This window comes from Hemitrygon akajei, chromosome 4, assembly GCF_048418815.1.
Source record: "Hemitrygon akajei chromosome 4, sHemAka1.3, whole genome shotgun sequence".
In the NCBI taxonomy this organism is placed as follows: Eukaryota; Metazoa; Chordata; class Chondrichthyes; order Myliobatiformes; family Dasyatidae; genus Hemitrygon; species Hemitrygon akajei.
The window spans coordinates 67,680,916-67,708,348 of record NC_133127.1 but is presented as its reverse complement, the minus strand read 5'-3'; the positions used below and the strand labels follow the sequence as shown (position 1 = coordinate 67,708,348).

Here is a 27,433-nt window from a genome sequence, read left to right as displayed (position 1 = left end):
GTTGGAGACGTGGTTCGGGAGCTAAGGTAATGCAAAAAAGTCTGGGAACCACTGTGCTCAAGTATGATCACCTCTTCTATGTAGTGATTTACTGTTTCATGATGGATTTGAGTTGCACTTCCGCCGCCCGTTACGGAAAGAATTAAGATGCTCATGTGAGTCTCCAATGATACAATAATTATTATAAAATATTTCCTATGTGAGCATAAAGATAGGTATAACACTTCTCTGAAAGAGCTGGCAGATCACTTCGACATTTTTTACTTTTACATCATGAAGTCAGTCCATGGAAATATAGGTCAAGAACTTCCATACAGTTGATCACCTTTTAAAGTACTCAATTTTTAATGTGCATGAGATTTGTGAAGAGAAGCTTTGAACTGTAAAGTGCATTTAAATTTGAATGTTGACATTGAAACAGAACGAGAACACTTGCTGGTTGTGTTTCATTTCCCATCCTTGTATTGTCAGCTGGCCTTGTGAAATATTTTTGCTTTCATTAATCAACTCCCTTTTCATACTGGGTACAAAAATGTTAAATATGCATAAAATGAATAACCATTATATAGACGCAGATACAAGCAAAACAAAATTAATACACAGAATATGAGAAAATAACTTAAAAACATTTATTTCATTATTTTCTTAGAGTGAAGCTAATTCATGCTTCAGTCAATGCTTTGCTCTCACTGATCTACAGACATCTGAGAAATCTGATATTTTATCAGCTCCCTCTGCAGGTGTCTGTACTGTCCTTTGAACCTCCAGGACAAGGCCATTTAGCTAAAACATGGTTTGTTCAGTTTAGGGTGAATTGCATAAGTGGTATTTAGTCTAAACCAACGAGAGTTAATATATGACAACTTAACAAATCAATTATCTTAAAATACTTCACTCAGTTATAGGAAATTAATTCAGATGGATTTTGAAGCCAGGAAGTTGCTGCAGTTATTGAACTGAACATGATAAATATTACAAGAAATACACAGAAAATGCTGAAGGAACTCAGCAAGCTAGGCAGCATCTATGGAAAACAGATGCTCCCTGACCTGCTGAGTTCCTCCAGGATTTTGTGTGTGTTACTTGGATTTCCAGCATCTGCAGATTTTCCCTTGTTTATGATAAATATTACAGTTCTATCAATGGCAAAAAAAATCTAAGTGATTTAAAGTCAATGATTGCTGGTTCAGTAAAAATCTCTATTTTCCCGATTTTGTTGTACATATTTCCACCTAATTAAAAATGAACTTTTAATCAATTTTTTCATAGGAAATCCTCCGATAGCTAGAACTCTTAAGTGGATGTGTATGTACCAAGTTGTAAATTATATTTGAATAAAACCCAGATGGTGATTGCAAAATCTATAGGTAATGTTACTTTTGATTACAAGACTTTGTATTCACTTACTGAAGATATTTGAGTTGCAGTCCTGTTCTTACCCTTCATTTTTTAAAAGTCATTTTTAAGCATTTTCTAAGGCTTATTCATTGTCAGATTGATGACCTTTCATGGAGACACAAGAGACTGCAGAAGCTGGAATCTGGAGTGGCACACATTCTGTTGGAGGAATTTTGTCCCAAAATACCGCCAGCCCCTTTCCTCCCACAGAAACTGCTCAGTTCTTCCAGCAGAATGTCAGTTGCATGGAATGACCTTTCATGATCATTAACCTGGGATGTTGTTAGTTGATCTCTGTTGCTTCTGCCTGAACTTCTAAATTGCTCCTCGCATTCACTATTTACACTTCATATTTCCAGTATCTGTAGTCTTCTTTTGCTTTAAGTCTCTAGCTAATTTGGATGATATTTGGTTTTCCCCTTTCAGCACAGATGTTATCTGACCTATAAAGCTTTTCCTGTATTTCACATTTCCAGTGTTCCATGTACAGTTCCAGAAATCTTTCATTTCTTGCTTTACTATTATTTATTCTCCTTCTGCTTACACCAGGTCCATGTTAGTCAACACCAATCTATTATCCATTTTAATGATCACCCCACTAACAGAGTAATTCTTTGTTCTCACCTACCCCTGCAACTTCAAACATGCTTGTTCTCTAACTTTTCCTCATTTGTACAAAAAGTCATAAAACTTCAAATGCTAACTGCATAGATGCAGACCAACCTGAGTACATCCAACAGTTTGTTTTTCTCGACTATTGTCCAGTAGCATTCACATCTATGGTGATGAAATACTTTGAGAGGTTGGTCAACACCTATCTCAGGCAGGACCTGTACTCATTGCAATTTGCCTACCACCACAATAGGTCTATAGCAATCTCAATGGTTCTCCATGCAGCCTTGGATCACCTGGACAATGCAAATACCTAGGTCATGATGCTGTTTATTGACAAGAGCTCAGTAATTAACAGAATCATTCCTACAGTCCTGATCAGAAAGCAACAGAACCTGGGCCCATTACCTTCCTCTGCAACTTGATCCTCAACTTCTTAACCAGACGACCACAATCTGTGCGGACTGGAAATAACATCTCCACCTCGCAGACAATGAACACTGACATACCACAGGGGTGTGTGCTTAGCCCACTGCTCTATTCTCTCTACACCCATGACTGTCTGGCTGGGCACAGCTCAAATGCCATTTATAAATTTGCTGATTTTCAGATGGCAGAATTTCAGACCGTGATGAAATGGCATACAGAAGTGAGATATCCAGTTAGATGAGTGTTGTCACAACAATAACTTTGCACTCAACTTCAGTAAGACCAAAGAGTGATTGTGGACTTCAGAAAGGGAAAGAAGAGGGAACACAAACCAATCCTCAGAGCGATTAGAAGTGGAGAGTTAGATACTTCAAGTTCCTGGGTGTCAATATTTCTGAGGACCTAACTTGGATGCAACATATTGAAGAGGCTATAAAGGAGGTAAGACATTGGCTATATTTCATTGGGAGTTTGAGGAGGTTTGACTTGTCAACTAAAACACTCAAAAACTTCTACAAGTGTACCATGGAGAGCATTCTGACTGTCTGCATCACCATCTGGTATGGAGGGGGGTGCTACTGTGCAAGATCAAAGTAAGTTGTAATTCCATCATGGGGACAAACCTCTGTAGCATTCAAAACATCTTGAAAGGCATCTTGAAGGTGCCTTATGAAGGCACAGTTCTTCATTAAGGATCCCCACCACCCAGAACATGCCCTCTTCTCATTATTATTATCTTCTCAGGTCTTCTACCTGCGTCTCAATGTCACCAAGACCAAGGAGATGGTGGTGGACTTTAGGAGATCTAGGCCTCATATGGAGCCAGTGATCATTAATGGAGAATGTGTGGAGCAGGTTAAGACCCACAAGTATCTGGGAGTACAGTTGGACGAGAAGCTAGACTGGACTGCCAACACAGATGCCTTGTGCAGGAAGGCACAGAGTCGACTGTACTTCCTTAGAAGGTTGGCGTCATTCAATGTCTGCAGTGAGATGCTGAAGATGTTCTATAGGTCAGTTGTTGAGAGCGCCCTCTTCTTTGTGGTGGCGTGTTGGGGAGGAAGCATTAAGAAGAAGGACGCCTCACGTCTTAATAAGCTGATAAGGAAGGCGGGCTCTGTCGTGGGCAAAGTACTGGAGAGTTTAACATCGGTAACTGAGCGAAGGGCGCTGAGTAGGCTACGGTCAATTATGGAAAACCCTGAACATCCTCTACATAGCACCATCCAGAGACAGAGAAGCAGTTTCAGCGACAGGTTACTGTCGATGCAATGCTCCTCAGACAGGATGAAGAGGTCAATACTCCCCAATGCCATTAGGCTTTACAATTCAACTGCCAGGACTTAAGAACTTTTTTAAAGCTATTATTAATGCTTTTTGAGTTAGTGATTTAGATGCATATCATATTATTACTGAGTTAAGTATTGTATGTAATGAGTTTTTGCTACAACAAGTGTATGGGACATTGGAAAAAATGTTGAATTTCCCCATGGGGATGAATAAAGTATCTATCTATCTATCTATTACCGTCGGGAAGGAGGTTCAGAAGCCTGAAAGCACACACTCACTGATTCAGGAACAGCTTCTTCCCCTTTGCCATTGATTACTAAATGGACATTGAACCATGAACATTACCCCTTTTTTAAAAAAAATTTGTGGGGTTTTTTTTTGCACTACTTATTTTTAAACTTAGTTATCATATACATATATATACATATACACACACACACACACACACACACACACACACACAGTTATACAGCTTTTTTCCTACATATTCATCATTATTTCATTGTACTGATGCCGTAAAGTTACCAAATTTCATGACATATGCTGGTGATATTAAACTGGATTCTGATTCTCTCAGGTTGGTAACATCTGCAGATGTTTTCTCAATGAGAATTAAGAACTGGCAGATTTACTTGTCAGACAGCCCAAGAGCAAGACCAGCACTGATCCTTATTTTATGAACTAGGTAATGAACCATACCTTTTTTAAAAAAATTCAGTTAAGCCAGGAGTAATATAGATGTAAATTAGGACAATGATGTAAAAAAAATGTTAGGTCTGTGTTTTCAAATCAAGATGGAACTATAGAATACTGCAAGAGTCACATTCACAAGCCTTCAATTTACAGTTAACCAAGTTTGAGAATGACTTACAGAGAATGGCCACAAACTCTTCGTTTTTAAGTACACCACTTGGATTGCCTGCAGTCCAAACCTTTGCGTTTGGACAAATGTCAAATGTTACTGGCTTACATCTCCAGGTGCCAATTATCAAATCACTGTACTGACTTCCAGAATGCAACAAAACTTTGATCTTTCGCCAAATTAAACTTCAATTTGCACATGCTGTTCTCAAAAATGTCAGAGGGTCATGTTCCATATCAATAAAAATCATTTGATAATCCTTTGAATGACAACAGTTTTGGCAACATTCTTACCTATAGTCAACAGAAAATGAAAACTACCGTATATGTTTCAGGTGTGTCCTGACGTACTTTGCCAGACGTGTCATATCAACACAGGTAGCACTTGTAGTTTGAACCAAGTTTCTGTCTGGCATCAACTGAAACTGAGCTACTTAATGACTAATACAGTATGAATCATTACTATTTCATTCTCAAGTCTTTTACATGCTCAGCACTTTTACCACAAAGATTCACGTGAGAGCAAAGATAATACCAGAAATCTTACATCCTTTGCATGTTACCAAAAGATTAAGGAGAATAAAAGGGGAAAAGGATAAAGAAATAACTGCATCTTAGTGTGCTTCTCAAATACAGGATTAAATACGTTAAATATCCACAAAACATGACATCATTCATCTTTGATGGCTATTTTACCATATACTCACGTCTTAATAAGCTGGTAAGGAAGGCGGGCTCTGTCGTGGGCAAAGTACTGGAGAGTTTAACATCGGTTGCTGAGCGAAGGGTGCTGAGTAGGCTACGGTCAATTATGGAAAATTCTGAACATCCTCTACATAGCACCATCCAGAGACAGAGAAGCAGTTTCAGCGACAGGTTACTATCGATGCAATGCTCCTCAGACAGGATGAAGAGGTCAATACTCCCCAATGCCATTAGGCTTTACAATTCTACCGCCAGGACTTAAGAACTTTTTAAAAGCTATTATTAATGCTTTTTGAGATAGTGATTTAGATGTATATCATATTTTTTACTGAGTTAAGTATTGTATGTAATTAGTTTTGCTACAACAAGTGTATGGGACATTGGAAAAAAGTTGAATTTCCCCATGGGGATGAATAAAGTATCTATCTATCTATCTATTTTCTTAGTGTTTGTGTTCTAGCCTCTAGAACATATATGTCAAACTCAAGGCCCATGGTGGAATTATCTTTGGCCCGCGAGATAATATCTAATTACTATTAAAGCTGGCCCCAGTAATCGAAGCACCTATGGCGTATGATATGGCTAATGCTGAGTTTATTCAGGTACCAGGTTTTCAGGGTTTTTAGTGTTTATTCGGCAGTCTTCTTCATAAGAAACGGAATTTGTAAAGTGAAACACTTTGTAGTTATAGCAGAGACTGAGACACATGAGAGCAAGCTGAAAAAACGGAGGCAACGAAAGCTACGTTCGCACGCGTCCGACTGATCCGGCCCGCATGAAGCTGCATTTTGCTCAATCCGGCCCGTGACCTAAAATGAGTTTGACACCCCTGCTCTAGAAGCATTGTTCGTTTAGTATGAACATCACTTCGTGTTCACAGACTTTTTATATTATTTCCTGTGTAGATAATTCAGATTTCGACAATAAAAAGACATCCATCTCTATCCACTCTTCATTTGCCCTTGAAACAACACTATTAGAGAGTCTTTAGCTTTCTTAATATTGTAAACATTACCAGGAGGAAGTATTATAACATATAAGAGCAATATTAGTCCTTTTGGTCCATTGAGTCTTCGCCACCATTTGATTATGGCTGATCCATTTCCCCCTCAACTCCATTCTCCTGCCTTCCCATAATCTTTGATGCCCTTAACTAATCAAGAACCTATCAACCTCCACCTTAAACCCATCTAATATCCTGGCTACCACAGCCGCCTTTAGCAATGAATTCCACAGATCCAGCTCTCACTGGCTGAAGAAATTCTTGCTCATCTCCATTCTAAATTAATGTCCCTCTACTCTGAGGTTGTGCCCTCTGGTCCTAGACTCCCCATTACAGGAAATATCCTTTCCACATCCACTCCATCTAGGCCTTTCGCCAATTGATAGGTTTCAATGAGATCTTCCTTCATTCTTCTAACTTCCAGAGTCAAACACTCCTCAAATGATAAGCCTTTCATCCCCAGAATCATACCTGTGAACCTTCTCTGAACCCTCTCCAATGTCCGCACATACTTTTTTAGATTAGGAGCCCAAAACTGCTTACAACACTCCATGTGAGGCCTCACCAGTACTTTACATAGCCTCAGTATTACATCCTTGTTTTTATATTCTAGTCCCCTTGAAATGAACACTCACATTGCATTTGCCTTCCTCACCACCGACTCAACCTGCAAGTTAACCTTTAGGGAATCCTGGATGAGGACTCCCAAGTCACTTAACACCTCAGATTTTTGAATTTTCTGCCCATTTAGAAAATACTTTGCTTTTATTCCTCCTACGAAAGTGCATTACTGTACACCTCCTGCCACTGGAATCCATCTGCTTCCCCCAACACTACCTGCCCCTCCACCCATCTTCGTATCATCTGCAAACATGGCCACAAAGCCATCAATTCCACCATTCAAATCATTGATATACAGTGTAAAAAGTAGTTCCAACACTGACCCCTGTGGAACACCACTAGTTACCTGCAGCCAATCAGAAGAGGCTCCCTTTAGTCCCACTCTTTTCCTCCAGTGAATTAGCCAATGCTCAATCCATGCTAGTATCTTTCCTGTAATACCATGGGCTCTTACATTGTTAAGCAGCCTCCTGTGTGGCACCTTGTCATAGGCCTTCTGAAAATCCCAGTGCACAACATCCACCAAATCTCATTGTCTAGCCTGCCTGCCATTTCCTCAAATTCCAACAGATTTGTCAGGCAAGATTTTTCCTTAGCCATGCTGATTTTGGCCCATTTTATCATGTGCCTCCAAGCACACCAAAATCTCATCCTTAACCATCGTTGACTCTCAACATCTATCCAACCACTGAGGTCTGGCTAACTGGCCTATAACTTCCTTTCTTCTATCCTCCTCCCTTCTTGAAGACATTTGCAATTCTCCAGTCCTCTGGAACCATGCCAGAATCTGGTTATTCTTGAAAGATTATTACTATTGCCTCCACAATTTCTTCAGCTGCCTGTCTAAGAGACCTGGGGTGTAGTCCGTCTGGTCCAGCTGACTTATCTACCTTCAGTTCTTCCATTTTCCCCAAGCACCTTCTCCCTGTTAATGGCAACTACTGTCACTTCTGCCCTGACACTTTTGAACTACCGGCATACTGCTCATGTCTTCCAGAGTGAAGACCGATGCAAAATACGTATTCAGTGCATCCGCTATTTCCTTGCCTCTAACCCCACTCCATTACTACCTTTGTGCCATAACGTTACTCCAGTCTACACGGCATAGTTATGGAATATTGCACGTGTGCATTACTTTAGCTAACGCTGATCGTGACAATATTTGATAGTATTAGTACATTCAGGCTTGTGATGATTCGGTATTGAAGTTAATACATGTTTTACTTAGCGTTCTGTAGTCTCACAAGTTTTTCCTCACTAAAAACCCTGAAGAAAGCTTCAAGTTCAGGCGATTTTTGAGAAAGGTGCTTAACTCTCTGCCTAGCTTTGTGAGTGCGCACGCACACACAGACTGAGGGCAGTGGTATGTATATTGATATTTTACTGCAGAGATTAAATCACCCTTTTTTTTTTTGCAATACTTCTTGCAGCTATTCCCTGCTGGCAAGTCGACCAATTCCATTCCAGCCTTCCAGCTTTTTTTGGCAGAAGAATGCAATGCACCTTCATCCAACTTCCTGAGGGGAAAATGCCGCGATTAGGACCTCATTAAATGCCACATATTCGTTATGACAGCATTTTTTTTTTCAATTCTCCATTCTAGAAGAACTCAATTGCTATTCACCCTGGCCTGGCAAAAAAAAAACACTTTGAACTGCTCACTTTTAAAGCTATTTCATAAAATTATTTGAAATGGATATTTTTGCATATACACATACACACACACACAATTATCGAACTTATGCCACTTTAAAACTCTTTATTGCTTCTGTAACATCATTCACATTTTGACCCTGCTAAGATATGAATCGCTTGCCACTCCCGTTACGGTGTGATACTGTGCTCATTATTAATCACGTCAATCTAGATGACTCATGCTCTGCATAACTAGCATAGACAAAATAAAGAACAAAAGCAATCACAAATTAGAGAATTTAATCTCTGTAAAAGAAAGGCTCCCTGCATAGGAGAACAATGATCAATTTCATGCTGGAATAATGCCGCATGTGAGGCAGAAGAACTGACATCAGCGCCCTGTTCAATCACAATACAAAAGCTCCTCTATGCTTAGCTAATTTGCTGTACACAGTCATATAAACCATTCTTTGTTACGCACAAATATCTGGGATTTTTTTTAAAAACAGATTCTATATTTAAATCTTGTGGATTGTACTGCCGCATAAGTAGTTATGCATTAATATTTCGTGCTTTAGTCCTATTAGACCAAAATAGGATAAAAATAGGCTTAATATTGTAACATTTACAATTTAACACATCTTTCATTCCTATCTCACTTCTTTTTAAAAGGGGCAATTCCTCTTTCGTTCAATTTTCTACCAGTTCAGTTTCTGGTGTGTGGAACCTATTTATATTCATGTTTGTTCTGTGAGCTTTCAATCCATATGAACTTAATATTAATGATACCCTTGCCATCTTTGCCTCCTAGCTCATCCCGCTTCTCACCCCAGCCCTGTAGTGGGCAGACACCCCACATTTATAACCATTGCCACACCATCCTTGCAAACAGGCTTTTGTGAGCAACCAGTTCCAAACAATCCTCAGCACTGAACTAGGATTTCCATATTGTTACAGCAGGGGATGCTAACAACATGAGACAGTATTGATACACGCTGCCAAGCGTTCAGTTGAACTGTATGCTAGCAGAGGGTGGGTGGGGGGGGGGGGGGGGGGGGAGGGCGGTGAGATTGCTTTCCTGCTGTTCAACTGCAATCTCTGCAGTTCAGCAGGATGGTGGTCATATTCGGTAGTCAGAATTTTTTGAAAAACATTTAGGATTTGAATCCTCTTCTTTAATTTCTTCACTTTTGAATGGATCCCTCTCCCTCTTCTTGTATTTGTGAGTGTCAGTTGTCTTTGATTTGGGGAGAAGACAAGCACTAATGTCTTTAGGACGGGTCATCTGAATGATGCCAGCATAGGAGTGTAAAATAACTATGACAAAGAGGACATTTCTTGTATCTTAAAAAGTCAGCATGGAAAAGGCAAATTACATTCAACATTCAGTATGATGTATTGCAGCTCTGAAAATCTCAAAACTGGTTTGTACCAAAAAAAACAAAATCTTTTTTTTGGGGGGAGGGGGGCAACAGATATGATCCCTCAGTTGCAACATAACTGTCAGGAAACAAGCATTTGACCAGGAGTATGGTGGTGATGCAAATACGAAGGGCTTGATACAGCAGACACAGGTTTTCCATTACTGGGCAGGCCAAAAAATTGGGCAAGTGAATTTATCAGTTACTAATAAATTAAGTAACAGAACCATTTTTAATCAGAAAGTGGCTGCAATGGGGAAGTCAATATTAATTAATGGGTAGCTGGAAAAACTGAAACTCAGCTATGGAATGCAGATATCCCATGGTTTGCTACATAACTGCTTGCCAAAGTTAAGTTCCATGAGGTCTTGTATTTTAAAGACACTTACTTACAGCATACATAGATATTATTTAAGTTACTAGTTAAGCCACAAGAGGCAAACCAATTGTTTACAAAAAAAGAGGCATGTTGTCTAAAATCATTACAAAGAATTTCAAGGTGAAAGTATGTGCTAAAGGAACGGCATGGTGCTTTTGGGATTTCTCCACACATCTCATTGATGTATGGAAGCGAATGCAAATATAAAAAATTGTTGTTGTGAAATTAAACATCTAGTACTAGCTTTATCATTTGCTGTAGTCCTCAAGTTGAGTTCTGGAAGTGTATTAACTGATATTCCCACGTAATGTGATGGTAGTGATGATGTACTGCATCAATCAGACAGATGAAACTGATATTTCTTGTGATTAAAAGTTAAAACTTAATTTTCTTCAACACGAGATGACTACAAATGATTTTTTCATACATCAGCATATTCCTTTGTAATTTAGCTTCAGTGCAACTTAAGTAGCACAGGTATTAATTAGGTACTTGGTGCGTCAACTTGGCTGAGATTGTAAATGAACTCCTTTTTCTATGATTTCAACCAATGAATTAAGCAATGAATTGCAATAGGTTCTACTAATTAAACTGTAAAAATAATCTGAATCGAGTTACAATCAACTAGTTTTCATTCAGTACCAACTTGTAATATTACTTTAATACACTTACATAACCCAACCTCAGTCCTACAGTAATTATAAAACCAGTACTAGACATTTGATTTCACAATAATTTTATATTGGCATTTATTTCCACACACTAGTATCCTTTGATTGCAAAACAGTTAAGGAATGAAACAGTTTTCACCTTAAAAATAAGTGAAATGGTATATGACTAATTTTACAATAACCCCTCCAGCTCAATTCAAAATAGTTTCTGAAGGGAAGAAAATGAGGAAACAAAAGAAGAATATTTTCAATTGGCAATGAATACGGCCACACTCAAGTTTAGAACAACTTGTCTGAATGCAGTCCGAGTTAAAGGTAGAGTATCGGTCAAGCTAACTCCGCCATGGATGGGCCCAAGCCCAACTGCAAAAGGAGGAGGTTGGGCACATGGCGAGCAACCCCATCCCATTAAAAACCCAGAGCAATTGTAACAGCAACAGAAGCTCCAAAAACCTCACCCCCCCTAGGAGAAGAAGGATCTTTGAAAATGAGCTACACCTGGGGACAACTTGAAAGACTCGCCCAGGACAGAGAACGCTGGCAAACTGTTGACAGTGACCTATGTGGTGTGGGGGAGTTAGCCAAGCTTGATTGGTATGAGATGCTAAAGCAAACTTCTGAAGATGACTTGGTATGTTTAAAACAAATTTTCTACCACTTTCAAACTCATTTCTACAATATGACGATTTTTACTCTAAACTCAGGAGGAACTCAGCAGGCCAGGCAGCATCTATGGAAAAGGGTACAGTCAATGTTTCCGGCTGAGAGCCTTCATCAGGACTGGAAAAAAAGATGAGTCAGATTTTTTTCCAGTCCTGATGAAAGTTCACTGTTCGAAACATTGACTATACTACTTTCCATTGGCGCTGCCTGGTCTGCTGAGTTCCTCCTGCGTTTTGTGTGTACCGCTTGGATTTCCAGCATCTGCAGATTTTCCTGTTTGTGATTATTATTCTAACTTCCTTTTGATTTGCTCAAACGTAGAAAGAACTCCTGCTGTGCATAAACACCATTCATAAATTCACAAAAATTCAACACATCACAATATAACAAATAATCTCAAATCGATGTTTATTTTTAAAATTCCAGCAATCAGCACAAAACACTCACCACACCACCCACCCCCCACCAAATCTACAACATACAATTACTGTTTATATGATCGCAAGACGATAGCACCAACCACAAACCACATATTAGAATCCAGCTAAATGGCAACAAACCACAGTGTACATTAAATAATAACACATCTATTGTTCTAGCCTTTAATATGCGGTACCTTGAAAGAAAAACACACTTCAGATTTTCATGACTTAGCTACAGGCACCTGAAGTCATAATTCACTATTCCGTAATGTTTTCTCTCGTAAGTATTTGTAGGTGATGTCATGCCAAAAAGGGAATAGCAACTTGATTGAAAAAATAAGTTTTACCAATTTGAGAGAAGATGTCAAGATCAGTTTCTCAACCACTGAACTAAAAGCAGCTCCTGCCCGTTGCCATTTTTCAGCTTATGAAACTCGAGGGTTTTACGATCTGACCTGTTTACAACCCTTATTAAGTTCTACTTAAGGAAACATTTTGCTGTTAAGTTTATCATGAGGCAAGCACTGACAAGCTCCATAGCTTCCATTAATGCTTTCCATCTGATGCCATATTAAGTAGAAAAAATGCTGGGCAATTGATTTTATTTACATTTGAGGTAGTATGTCAACAGCTTAGATAGTGTTCACATTACCGAATTACAGCACCTCTTAACATTTTTCCTTCTGAAAACTCAAGGCTGTGAGATTTTGAGGTCGTAATACCAAAACAAATGGGAAAATGGTGCACTGAGCGAAAGTGGTAAACTGTGCCACCAGAGATGAATAAAGTTGCTTCAGTCACTGAAACAGTGTTTCTGAGCACAATGGGAAAGTATTTTCTGCATGTGTGACTACACAAATCTCAAATGATCATACCATCAAGTTTTATTTTGTATAGGTTTTCCAGGAAGCTCAGTCATGCATTGAGCAAAACAAGGAAAAAACAGGCTTGTTGGAAGTTTCCACTCAGCTGGCTATCATCCTGATCATCTGTTCCTCACACACACACACAGAGCGGCTCAGCTTCCTGTTTTCAAAAGATTTTCACATTTGTTAGTCTCAAAGTTGCAATACAAAAATAGCCCAGAGTTCTCACCCAACTGCATCAACTAGCTTGGAGCAAGGCAGCTATTTTAACAATATCACAAGAAATTCATAATGAATTAGGTACACAAGTGTCTCCCACTTATTAAACTTCTAGAGTCTACACTTAACACTCTTTTCTAGGCAAACACTCAACAACATTAGTTATTGCCAAACACAATACCAACCAACAGAAAGCAAAAAAAAACACCTTTGAAATCGCTAGTTCATCAATAGATTGGGCCAAGTTACAGCACCCAACTTAAAAACAGTAACTTGCAGGATAAGATAAATTGGCTGAGAAAATAGCTGGCATATTTTAACATGCTTAAATTCAATATTTGGGAAGTATGTTACAAAATTGTAGAGAAAAAGAAAGATTTTTTTCCCCTAGTTAAACTTGCTGCTCAAGCATTTAAGGCATAAAAGTTTCAAACAACACTGAAACTAACACATAAATCACACCAGCAATCACAGTGAACTCGTGTCTCAATCTTATATACAATTATGGAAGCATGGTAAACTATGATGATTTCAGAGATAATGTACAAGGCGCTTTACAGAAAATATCACAATTGTTACAAGCTTCCAACTTTGCACAAGCTTACTCGTTTTAAAAGTCTAACTGCTACATCTTACAGATCACTGTACACTCCACATAGTAAAGTGAAAGGATCTCCACCTTCAGTGGAGAAAAGGGGGACTGGCTGACAATGGCCGCAGCTCCAAGAATCACACACCAAGCCTTGGACTCTCACTTTCACACATCCCTTACTTCAGGGGAAGCTGCATGTTAACGCTTCGCAGACCAAAACAAAATGCAAGTCAACATGAACGGAGAGTCTATCTGCAATCTGAAGTTATTTTCACCAGTTTTACCCTTTGTTGCTTGTGAATTCAGTCAATGCACCAGCTGTTGTTGCGGTTGAGCTCGCAATCTGGCCACTTTCCTGCCAGCTTCCCATCTTTACACCACCCTCCTCCAAAGACCTTTGACACACAGGAAGTAGACACAATGGTCTGAAAATAACAGTCACCAGCATCGGCACCACACTCAAATCAAACATGTCTATGCAAAAAAAAACTATCCCTGTCTAAAATCAGCTTAGCCCATTATCCTTGGGAGAACCACCCCAAATCATCGCTACTCTCCCAAATGCCCAACAGAAGGCAGGACTCCTTCCCCACTAAAACAACCTAGAGGGATAGTGAAATAACAATCCATAATTCAATTGCAGCTGATAGCTTTAAGTGCAATAAATTGTAGATTGTTAAGAAAAGAGCGAGAAAGAGAAATTTTGGTAAGCAGAGATCACAGAACATAGTCTTTAGAAACAACCAAAGTAGAATATCTTTTAAGAAGCAGACAGGTACTTAAATAAAAAGACAATGCGATGGGAAGTGAAGAGGCAGGTAACATAATCACTTGCCCTTGTTTTGGCAGAATAGTTCCGGCTTAGACAAACCAAGGGATATGGACGAGGGCCTTAAGACTCAAGACCACTTGAGACTTTGAAAAAGGTCATCACTGTGGGTGGGACAGAACAATTCCCATTCAAATCTGACAGAGGTAGGATGTTAAATTATGGCATTATCCTCAACTGCAGAAACTTGTAGATAAATGTCTCATGTCCTTACCTGAAACAGATGACCAAGGTATGTTTACCTCAGTTTATAACAGACAAAGCAGTGGCCAACTTGATAGAAAAGGCAACAAGAATGAAAATCATAATCACACGGATAAAGTGTTTGATTCCAGCCCAGCACCATTTAACTAGAGCATTACTACCATGAAGATAAAATTTAGTAGCTCACCACAGGTGTATTGCTAATATGGTAATGGCAGCAAGCTGGAATTTCCATTTATCTTTCATTACCCTCTTCCCTAAATGACATGACATTTATGGGCACTAACAGATGTTTATGCTACATTAAAACAAGTGCTGATATTAGTTATGCTTGAAAGAGTACAGGAAATGCAAGCTACCACGAATGTGCATTTAATAGCTTCTCACTTCAATTTACCCACCAATTTCTTCACTAACACAATAATTCAATCTGTACTGCAAGAAGTTGCAATTAAAAGATGTAAAGGAAAGCAAACAGGCACTCTCAGCAAATTTGCTTGATTTGATACAGAACTTTTCGATACTTCCTTAAAACAATATTCCTACCATTCTGAGGTATTACCATTAGAATAAGGATGGGTTGCACTTGAATTCGAGGGGGACCAATATCCTGGCAGGGAGGTTTGTTAAGGCTATTGGGGAGAGTTTAAAGTAGAATTGCTGGGGGTTGGGAACTGAACTGAAGAGACGGAGGAAGGGACCATTGGCTCACAAATAGAGAAAGCTTGTAGACAGTGTGAGAGGGAGGATAGGCAGGTGATAGAAAAGGGATGTGCTCAGACCGATGGTTTAAGATCTGTCAATTTTAATGCAAGAAGAATCATGAACAAAGCGGATGAGATAAGACCATGGATCAGTATTTGGAGCTATGATGTTGTGGCCATTACAGAGACTTGGATGGCTCAGAGGCAGGAATGGCTGCATAGAGTGCCAGGCTTTAGATGTTTCAGAAAGGACTGGGTGGGAGGCAAAAGAGATGGGGGCATGGCACTGTTCATCAGAGGTAACGTCATGGCTGCAGAAAAGGAGGAGGACATGGAGGGACTGTCTACAGAGTCTCTGTGGGTGGAAGTCAGGAACAGGAAGGAGTCAGTAACTCTATTGGGTGTTTTTTTATAGACCACCCAATAGTAACAGGGACATCGAGGAGCAGATAGACAGATTCTGGAAAGGTGTAATAATAACAGGATTGTCATGGTGGGAGATGTTAATTTCCCAAACATTGATTGGCATGTCCCTAGAGTGAGGGGTTTAGATGGGGTGGAGTTTGTTAGGTGTGTTCAGGAAGGTTTTCTGACACAGTATGTAGATAAGCCTACAAGAGGAGAGGCTGTACATGATTTGGTATTGAGAAATAAACCTGGTCAGGTGTCAGGTCTCTCAGTGGGAGAGCATTTTGGAGATAGTGATCACAATTCTATCTCCTGTATCATAGTATTGGAGAGGGATAGGAGCAGACAAGTCAGGAAACTGTATAATTAGAGCAAGGGAAAATATCAAGCAGGAACTTGGAAGCATAAATTGGGAGCAGATGCTCTCAAGGAAATGTACAGCAGATATGTGGCAAATGCTCAGGGGATATTTGCATGGTGTTCTGCATAGGTACGTTCCAATGAGACAGAGAACAGATAGTAGGGTGCAGGAACCGTGGTGTACAAAGGCTGTACACTCAATCTACTCAAGAAGTAAAGAAAAGCTTACGAAAGGTTCAAGAAACTATGTAATGATATGAATCTAGAAAATTATAAGGCTAGCAGAAAGGAGCTGAAGAATGAAAATAGGAGAGGCAGAAGGGGCCATGAGAAGGCCTTGGTGATCAGGATTAGGGAAAACCCCCAAGGCATTCGACAAGTACGTGAATAGCAAGAAGATAAGACGTGAGAGAATAGGACCAATCAAGTGTGACAGTGGAAAAGTGTGTATGGCACCAGAGGTACTTAATGAATTACTTCGCTTCAGTATCCACTACGGAAAAGGATCTTGCTGATTGTAGGGATGACTTACAGCGGAATGAAAAGCTTGAGCATATAGACTTTAACAAAGAGGATGTGCTGGAGCTTTAGGAAAGCATCAAGTTAGATAAGTCACTGGGACCTGACGAGATATACCCTGAGAGGCAGGATTTATGAACATTTGGAGAGGCAGAATCTGATTAGGAACACTCAGCATGGCTTTGTCAAAGGCGGGTCGTGCCTTACGAACCTGATTGAATTTTTTGAGGATATGACTAAACACATTGACGAAGATAGAGCAGTAGATGTAGTGTATATGGATTTCAGCAAGGCATTTGATAAGGTATCCCATGCAAGGCTTATTGAGAAAGTAAGGAGGCATGGGATCCAAGGGGACATTGCTTTGTGGATCCAGAATTGGCTTGCCCACAGAAGACAAAGAGTGGTTGTAGACAGGTCATATTTGCATGGAGGTCAATGACCAGTGGTGTGCCTCAGGGATCTGTTCTGGGACCCCTACTCTTCGTGATTTTTATAAATGACCTGGATGTGGAAGTGGAGGGATAGATTCATAAATTTGCTGATGACACAAATGTTGGGGGTGTTGTGGATAGTCTGGAGGGCTGTCAGAGGTCACAGCGGAACATCCATAGGATGCAAAAGTGGGCTAAGAAATGGCAGATGGAGTTCAAACCAGTTAAGTGCGAGGTGGTTCACTTTGGTAGGTCATATATGATGGCAGAATATAGTATTAATGGTAAGTTTTTTGGTAGTGTGGAAGATCAGAGGGATATTGGGGTCCGAGTCCATAGGACACTCAAAGCTGCTGCGCAGGTTGACTGTGTGGTTAAGAAGGCATATGGTGTATTAGCCTTTATCAACTTTGGGATTGAGTTCAAGAGCCAAGAGGTAATATTACAGCTATACATGACCCCGGTTAGACCCCACTTGGAGTACTGTGCTCAGTTGTGGTCACCTCGCTACAGGAAGGATGTGGAAACCACAGAGAGGGTGCAGAGGAGATTTACAAGGATATTCAAACACGAGGAAATCTGCAGATGCTGGAAATTCAAGCAACACACACAAAATACTGGTGAAACGCAGCAGGCCAGGCAGCATCTATAGGGAGAAGCGCTGTCGACATTTCAGGCCGAGACCCTTCATCAGGACAGACAAAGGGTCTCGGCCCGAAACATTGACAGCACTTCTCCCTATAGATGCTGCCTGGCCTGCTGTGTTCCACCAGCATTTTGTGTGTTTACAGGGATGTTGCCTGGATTGGGGAGCATGCCTCATGAGAATAGTTTGAGTGAACTCGGCCTTTTCTCCTTGGAGTAACAGCAGATGAGAGGTGACCTGATAGAGGTGTATAAGATGATGAGAGGCATTGATTGTGTGGATAGTCAGAGGCTTTTTCCCAGGGCTGAAATGGCTAACACAAGGGGACACAGTTTTAATGTGCCTGGAAGGAGGGACAGAGGAGATGTCGCAGGCAAGTTTTTTTATGAAGAGAGTGGTGAGTCAGTGGAATGGGCTGCTGGCAATGGTGGTGGAGGGAGATACAATAGGGTCTTTTAAGAGACTCCTGGATAGGTACATGGAGCATAGAAAAATAGAGGGCTAAGGGTAACCCTAGGTAATTTCTAAAGTAAGTACATGTTCAGCATAGCATTGTGGGCCAAAGGGCCTGTATTATGCTGTAGGTTTGGATCTTCAGAGAATTTAAGGAGATGAGTACTTTCCACCTGCATACCCTCCTATGAGAGCTGAACCAAACATTTGCTTCCATCAAATTAAAGCAAGAATTCATTCAAAACAAAGCAAACATTTAAACTGCTGGTCAAAATTTATTTGCAAAGAAACAAGGGACTTATGAAGTTTTAACTGATTGTTTTCCCCAAAGCAATTTTTCAGGAGGAAGTTAAATTTCAATATTCATCAAGGTCATGAAGTTAAAAACTTTTTCCACCCAGTACCAGCAGCAAGCGTTCCCAAGCCATGTATGACATACATGTCATACGTCAAGCTTTCTGACAGTGCCCTAACACTCAAAAACACAAAGTCAGATTACTGCACAATTCATTGACACCACCACACTGCCTTCCTTAGAACATGCATAAGTGACATTTCAATCTAACCTAACATCACATAGATTTTGTCTATGGACTATTAACCTTAATAACAAAGCTCGAGAATTTTGCCTTAAGACATTTTGGGAATAGAAACTCAATTCAAAATATTCTCATGTCACTTTTTTCATCAATGTATGCATCAAAAATTTTACCATACTTGTGGAAGAAACATTATTGTTGTCCTTCAAACACTGTGGCTCAGTCTGTCAGAATCAAATCTGTTGAATTTATATCTTTAGAAAGAAATGTTGTAACAAGATCCTCGTCATCACATATGCAGAATGGTTTAACAACAGGCAGATTTGAGCCAAGATTCAGATCAATATTATAGAAAGAGGGGTATGCTTTGCTTGCCATGTAATACCAAGTCTGGTGCTAGCAAACATCTGATCGCACATCCAACATAAAGTTTATGGATAAGAAGCATTTATGATACTATCGAACGTGGCAAGTCAGAGAGAGAGTTACACTTTGATCAATTCCCATCCTCTACTGCTACAACAATACAAGGGTATCTGAAAGTCAAGCCTTTCTCATTTTAAAGTGAATCCATAGAATTTTTCCAGTATTAAAGGAACTGCATTTTTAATATTGCTCAATTATATTTGGACAACAAGAAATATGGTGACAAGCCCATTTTTATTTTAGTTATACTGGATTTTTAAATTAGTATTTTATTTTTTGTTTTGCTACGACTCCTTTTACTACAAAATAACCATATAAAACAGGGTATAACCACAATAGTTAAGAACTTATGGTGTAAACAAAAAATTCTCAATTTATTAATCTCAACTCTAACCTAGGATATCAAAGTACAGTACTTCATATTCAATTTGTGAAAAGTAAGGCAGGGCCACCACAAGTTAGATTAATTCCCTAATAATTCTTAAAATGGACCAAAACAATCACAACTTTGCTGTATTGTGAGCTATCTGACCAAACATGACAAATCTACATCAAAATCACAGTTAGGTCCCTGTAACATGCCACAACCTTGTCTGTGGCTGCAATATAGCTGAAAGTCTCATCTACATCTCTCATTACTGGACTTGACTAAAACACAAGATTGAGGATGCACGCAGCCCTGTGGCAACTATCAGAAATCTACCATTTCCTAACCAGCGCCAATCTCACCCATGCTCAGACTGTTTTGTCTCCCAGATCAAGTGGCAGCTATGGTATTTGTTGAACTCCTTCTCGTATTGGACGAGGTTTTGTTCCCCCCAATGGCTCTGAAATTACAAGTTCACAGATCAATTTCCACAGCACATCTAGACCCTGTTAAAACGAGCTGCAGAGATTCCACACTTTTCCTTTGTGGATAATTAATAATCAAATCCTTTAAACATTCTGGTTACAGAAAAAACACAATCCCATCTATTTTAGAAGTAACAGCAACAGGTGCAATCAAGAGAACAGTACATTTACTGCATTTAGAATAGCCTCTACTGCACTGTCATGTTGAAACATTTGGAACAATATCTGAAAATTTCTTAGCAACACACATGAAATGCTAGAGGAACTCAGCAGGCCAGGCAGCATCTATGGAAAAGAGTACAGTCGACGTTTCAGGCCAAGACCCTTTAGCAAGACTGGAGAGAAACAAAAGATGAGTAGATTTAAAAGATGGGGGAGGGGAGGGAGAAACTCAAGGTAAGAAAACAATTTTTTTTTGTAAAACACATATGGGGAGACTTGACAAGGTACAACCCCTCCGTAACCTTAAATATGCTAAGCATTTTATTTTCAAAGAAGAACTGTCATTGTGCATAAAAATACTTGAAATTGGAACAAAATCAGAAAAAAAGTCAATCAGCATCTGTGGGGAAGGTAAGCAGGTTATGATTTTGTTTCAAAAATTTTTAGAATTAATTGCAAGTACAACACTACTTGTAGGTGCAGGTGTACTTCATAACTTGCTTTGTGAATGCACTTTTACAAGATTATAAAGTATTAACCAAGGTGGTAAAATAAACCATCCAAGAGGTTCACGCTGAGATTTGAAGGGGAAAGGAGGCCAATTAAAATACAATACTCCATGGGCCTCCTTTCCTCTTCTCGTCTCATCAATATACCATCTCACAAAGTGCCGGATGACCTCAAAAGGTCAGGTAATGGAGGGAAATGGATAAACATTTTGAGATGCGACCCTTCATCAGGATTGGATAGAGGGGAGCTAGCTAGTATAAAATGGTGGCATGTGGAGCAAGAGCTGGTGGATGATAGGTGGATCCAGCTGATAGGAGGGTGATAGGCAGGTCAGGGAGCGGGAGAGCAGGAACAATGCAAGTTATGGGGGTGATAGGTGGAAGTGACAGAAGGTCTGAAGATGGAATCGCAGAGGACCATGGAGTAAAGGGAAGGAGGTGAGGAATGGAACCAGAGGGAGGAAAGTGAGAGTGATCGGCAGATTGAGAGGACGGTGGGGGGGGGGGGGCGGGGAGGGAGAGAAGAAGCAATATTGGCACGAGAATATGGAGAGAAAAAAAGACAACAGAGGGAGTGGTCACCACAAGTTAGAGACTCTAGCCCTGTGTTACTATTTCCATTCCCTCCACCTTCACAAGCTAACTAAGCTTTGAATTCATTGACCATCTATCTGTGGCTTCCTGTGGCAAGAAAATCTGCAGATGCTGGAAATTCAAGCAACACACACACAATGCTGGAGGAACTCAGCAGGCCTGGCAGCATCTATGCGAAAGAGTAACAGTTGACACTTCAGACTGAATCCCTTCATCACGATTGGGAAAAAAAGATGAGAAGTCAGAGCAGCAAGTTGGGCAAGAACAGTCTTTGTCCAAGCCTACACCAATATCACTCCTCAATTTTTCCAATGCTACATCGACGACTGCATTGGTGCTGCTTCTTGCACCCATGCTGAACTGATCAACTTCGTTAACTTTGCCTCCAACTTCCACCTGGTCCATTTCTGACAACTCCCTCCCCATTCTCAATCTCTTTGTCTCTATCTCTGGAGACAGCTTATCTACTGATATCTTCTATAAACCCACTGATTCCCACGGCTACCTGGACTCTTCCCACCCTGTCAATTGTAAAAAAGTCATTCCCTTTTCTCAGTTACTCCACCTCCACTGCATCTGCTCTCAGAATGAGACTTTTCATTCCAGAACAAAGGAGATGTCCTCCTTCTTCAAAGAAAGGGGTTTTTCTTCCTCCACTATCAATGCTGCCCTCACCCACATCTCTTCCATTTCACGCATGTCTGCCCTCAACCCATCCTCCTGCCACCCGACCAGGGATAGGGCTCCTCTTGTCCTCACCTACCACCCTACTAGGCTCTGTGTCCAGTACACAATTCTCCATTACTTCTGCAATCTCCAAATGGATCCCACCACCAAGCACCTCTTTCCCTCCGTCCCCCTCATTCCACTTTCCACAGGGATAGCACCCTATGCGACTCCCTTCTCCATTCAACCCTCCCCACTGATCTCCAACCTGGTACTTATCCTTACAAACACTCGTCCCTACACCTCCTCCCTCACTACTATTCAGGGCCCAGAACAGTCTTTACAGATGAGGTGGTACTTCACCCGCAAGTTTGTTGGGATCCAGTGCTCCTGGTGTGGCCTCCTGTGTACTGGTGAGACCCAACATAGACTGGGAGACCACTTCACCAAGCACTCATGCCTTGTCTGCCAGAAAAAGATGGATCTCCCAGTTGCCAGCCATTTCAATTCTACTTCCCATTCCAACATGCCAGTCCATGGCCTCCTCTGCTGCTGCTGCTAGGATGAGGCCACACTCAGGTTGGAGGAGAACACCTTATATTCCTTTGAGGTAGCCTCCAACCTGATGACATGAACACCAATTTCAAACTTCCAGTAACTACCCCCTACCCACCTTCACCATTCTCATTTCCCTCTCTCACCTTAATTCCTTCCCCGCCCATCACCTCCCTCTGGTGCTCCGCTCCCTTCACTTTCTTCAATGGTCTTCTATCTCCCCCCATCAGATTCCCCCTTCTCCAGCCCTTTCTCACTTTCACCAATTGACTTTGCAGCTCATTACTTCACCCCTCCCCCTCTCTCCCATTCTCACCCATCACCTTCCACCTTGTACTCCTTCCTCCCCTCCCTCCCACCTTCTTGCTCTCACTTCTCACCTTCTTTTCCCAATGCTGATGAAGGGTCTGGCCTGAAACCTTGACTGTTTACTCTTTTCATCGATGCTGCCTGGCCTGCTGAGTTCCTCCAGTTTTTTATGTGTGTTCCCTGTGACCGCAAATTTGACCATCTAGATGTGAAAGAACTTTCTCCTTAATTTCCACTTTATTCCTGACAATTTCACACTTGGTAGCGTAATTGCCTTCAACGATTGACCAATTGAGCATGGATGTTGGCAAGTCACATAACATCATACTAACAGATCTCCGAGTTTGGATCCCAAAAGTACTTTTAGCACAAGTGCAAAGTGGAGGCTAATCAAGTCGAACAAAGTCCTTCTTCTGTTTTTTTTAATTCTCTGAAATTCAATCCTCGTGGAGTGCTCACTGGGACTTTTAGTGATCAAAGTATATGTGACGTAATACATCAAGGGATAAACTTACGACTACCAAAATAGTCCACAACATTTCACACAACATTACAAAAGTCACATAAGGAAACTTAAAAGGCAGATGACAAAAATCTTGGTTTAAATACTAGACTGAAAGGAGCATTTAAGAGAAGAAAGAAGGTGCCGTAGTGTTTCTGGAGGAAATTCCAAAATCTGGGCTGACACGGAAATTGCAGGAGCAACAAAACGTGCTGGAGGAACTCAGCAGGTCGATCAGCACCTGGGGGAGGAAAGGAACTGTCAACATTCCAGGCTTCAGCCACATCCCACAGATGCTGCTTCACCCACTGAGTTCCTCTAACAGATCGTCAACCTAGGCTGACACTTCAGGTCAGCATGAAAGGGAGTGCTGCACTGCCAGAGGTGGTGTCTTTCTGACAGTAAACCCAAGCTCTATCACCTCTCAAACACCGATTCAAGAGACAAAATACCAATCGATTTATTTCTTGTTTCTGGCCCACTATTTATCCCTCAGCCAAAACCGATTACCACATTTGTGAAAACTTGACAGGCACAAAATAGATCACTACACTTTCTAGAACAATAGCAAACTTCAGGTGCATTTCATAGATGAAAAATGTTTGGAATAACCCAGAGCCATGATTAGCCAAAGAAACGGAAGCCTTAAAGAAACTGAAGCACCAGCAGAAATCAAAGCAAATATGACCAAGGAGGTTAATGGAGATTGAAGAACTGAAGGAGAAGAGATAGGGATGAAGCTGTGAAGAGATTTGGAAAACAACATTTGCATGGCCATATCATGACACACATGCTAAAACTGCAGACGTGAAATTAACTTAAGTAGCATAATACATGTTTAAACACATAAAAAATAGACATCAGTTATTTAACCAATTATTTCTGTAGAACTTTTACATTTAATTTAGTCATGAATATGAACAAATATTGCATATACAGCTACAGTATGTGCAAAGTCTCCTACAAAATAATTCCTTGTGTAAGAAACTATTTTAATATTTTTAATATTTGAAATGCATTGCTGAGAGTCTTAAAACTAGTTTAAACGACCACACTGGTGTATGCCAGAATCAAAATAGCCATTTAAAAATCAATGAGCAGTTATAAATTTAGCATCAATGCACTGTCTTACCATTATATTCTCCTACCTGGTACAAAGTGACAGCAAAATATTTTCTTCTCAATTCAGAAAGACTGTTTATAAAATCTGCCTCAACCCATCAGAACTTCTTTATCCTCTAGGCAAAGAGCAGTCCATCTGAAGCCTCAAAGTCTCCTGTGAGAGTGCACGTTACACTGTCACTAAAGGAGCAGCAGAAAAAACCCAACCTCTTTCAGTGCCTCTACAGCCAATCAATAAAAACAAGCATTACAAAGCAACCACTGGAAAAGCAAGCAAAGTCCAAAGGGATTTCTTGCAGCTTCCAGTCACCATTTAACTCTTATGCCCCTCTGTGCTCCACGACAAACAGTCGTGAATTTTGTATTAATCTAACAGATATCTCTCTGCTTCTCATCCAAAATGGTATGCAAATCTTAAGTATCTGAAACAAAGCAACTGATGAAAGAAATGCTTTAGTGTTGGACCCAAGTTGGAAATCAGTGCTAGATAAGCAACATATTACAAGATTCTTTCCATAACAATCCACCAGGCATTCATCCTCTCATCCCTAATACCACTGCTCACATACACAATTTCTTTCCGAATAAATAAAATTCTAAAATTTGTAAATTTTTTAAAAAAACAGAGCATGTAAATTGATCTATTTGGGCATTTCCCCCAAGTGTTTCATTTATTTCTCTCACCTTGTCTGAACTCTACCATATACTTCATTCTTCCAGAACAACTCATATGTCGACTACAAGTAAACTCATGGCAAGACGGCCAAAAACGGAGCATAATTACATTTAGAGCGAGAAATGGGCCAAAGCAACAGAGCAGTGGCTCCAAGTGAGGAGGAAAAGAAATTTGATAAAGACAGACAAGCAAGAACATCAAATTCAAATCAAGGCAAGCAAATCTAGAAACACCATCACTTCCCAGGTGAGAGCTAATGAATAATTTTGTTGCATGCATTTAAAATTACATTCCAGAGTACTTAAAAGATTTATAACACAAAGCACTGCTTTATTCTCAATGACTTGAAAATCACTAGTCTATCAACATTTTTAAACAGATTTCAATTTTTGGCTTAAAAACAGCGTGCTGCAAAAGTATTTTAATTGAAAAACAAAGTATATCCAGAATGCCAACCTTGCTTGACTTGTAAACATCTGACTTCATTTTGCATTGTGAGTAGTGTGACACAATTTCAATTCTTAAAGGCATCCTCAAATAACAACTTTCAAACATAATTACTGAGTTGCATAGATGCTTTTCTAACTTATATTTGGAAATGCTGATTAACTACGGAAAGGAATAGAGTTTCTGTTCTATTTTCGGGATGCAACATAGTCTGAAACTCTTAAATTTAATAAATTATATAATGCTTCACACAATGCCACACTACTGCAATTCAAATAAGTGATCAGAAAGGAGGACAATGATAAAACAAGGAGTCGAGTTGCATATTGACTTGAGGTTTTAATTCCAAACAGCAACTTTATTCAGATTTCAATGCGGAACTTGGATTAAGAATTCAATTAAAAGCAGAAAATATTGAAAACAAATCATCAAGCAGCTGGCTTCCAGGGAAGGAAAAATGGCTCATGTTTCAGGTCAAAGACCTTTAATCAAAAATAGTCTTTGAAGATATATAGCTTTGACATGACCTACTGTAATTTCTGTTTTCATTTCTCATTTCCAGCATTAACAGTTTGTTAAATAAACACGTACAAACAAGCTGGATGAACTCGGCAGGTCGGGCAGCATCCGTTGAAAGCAGCAGTCAACATTTCGGGCCGAGACCCTTCATCAGGACTCGGCCCGAAACGTGGACTGCTCCTTTCAACAGATGCTGCCCGACCTGCTGAGTTCATCCAGCTTGTTTGTACGTGTTTATTTGACCACAGCATCTGCAGTGTGCTTTGTGTTAACAGTTTGTTAATTTTTACCAATTCTCAAGAGTCTAAAATTCTTGCACCTCAAAAGTAGCTCTGGGAAAGTTTCATATTAACTCCTTTATGAAATGAAAGTTACGTGAGCAATGGCGGAGCAAAAAACTTGCAAAGTTCTATTCTAGAAGATGACAATGGAGTAAAGGATGCAGCAAGCTTACTACTATAGTACTTGCTTGGCTACTTGTACAAAGTCATCTGCCACGAAGACAGTAATGACAGAAAGCGGAACTTGGTCACAAATAATCTATTTACTGATGTTAAGTCCAGGTCTTATCACAGCTTTTGTCCAAACAAGGGACCAAAGGCCATATCCCAGAAGCAAGGTTGGAGGAATTGTCGCTCACATCACGGCAGAATTTGGCCAGGTTGGCATCAATCAGCCTTGGAAAACTGAAATTAATGAGCATCAAGGCGACAACATCAAAATGTTCATAGAGGCACGAAGTGGCTGTGAAAATCCATCACACTGTTTTGTAATACGGTGAAGCCCAACTCCCTTATCTCCTTCAGTGGGAATGAAAGAGGGGAATATTCACAGATAACTGCACAATATTCAATTCTATTCACAACCTCACAGCAAACAGTCCACATCTGGATGTGCAGCAGGACCTAGACAGCATTCAGAAATGAGCTCCTAACCCGAAACATTTTCACAACAGAACTGCAAGGCAAGAACCATGCCAGCAGGGAGTCTAACCATGTGCCTGACATTCAACACCACCACCTTTGCACAGTCCTCCACCGTTATCACCCTGAGGTCACAAATAGTCATCAACTGAATCAGCCACAACTACTGTTGGCTGCAAGGGCAGGTGGGGGGGGGGAAGGGGGGCGCAGAGCATCCTGCAGCAAGCCACTCTTCCCCTGACCCCACAAAATGCACTGCAATTTCTCACCATCTGACAGCACCAACAC

The 27,433-nt window shown here is 40.3% G+C and overlaps 1 protein-coding gene across 11 annotated transcripts in view; it reads right to left on the bottom strand.

Moving 5' to 3' along the window:
* The window catches only part of gab1 (GRB2-associated binding protein 1), a 204,082-nt gene that overhangs the window by 109,080 nt on the left and 67,569 nt on the right, over positions 1–27,433 (bottom strand). Inside the window, exon 1 of one of the 11 annotated variants that reach the window (XM_073042783.1) lies at positions 24,607–24,742. The exons of 8 other annotated variants lie outside the window; for them this stretch is intronic. Coding sequence is in view for 1 of the 3 variants with exons in the window: in XM_073042777.1 (XP_072898878.1) it covers positions 24,591–24,593 (3 nt within the window). In the remaining 2 variants the exon portion in view is untranslated. Of the gene's footprint in view, positions 1–14,071; positions 14,173–24,590; positions 24,743–27,433 lie in introns of those variants that run through there. 2 more of the 11 variants (XM_073042777.1, XM_073042785.1) reach the window with 2 other exon arrangements.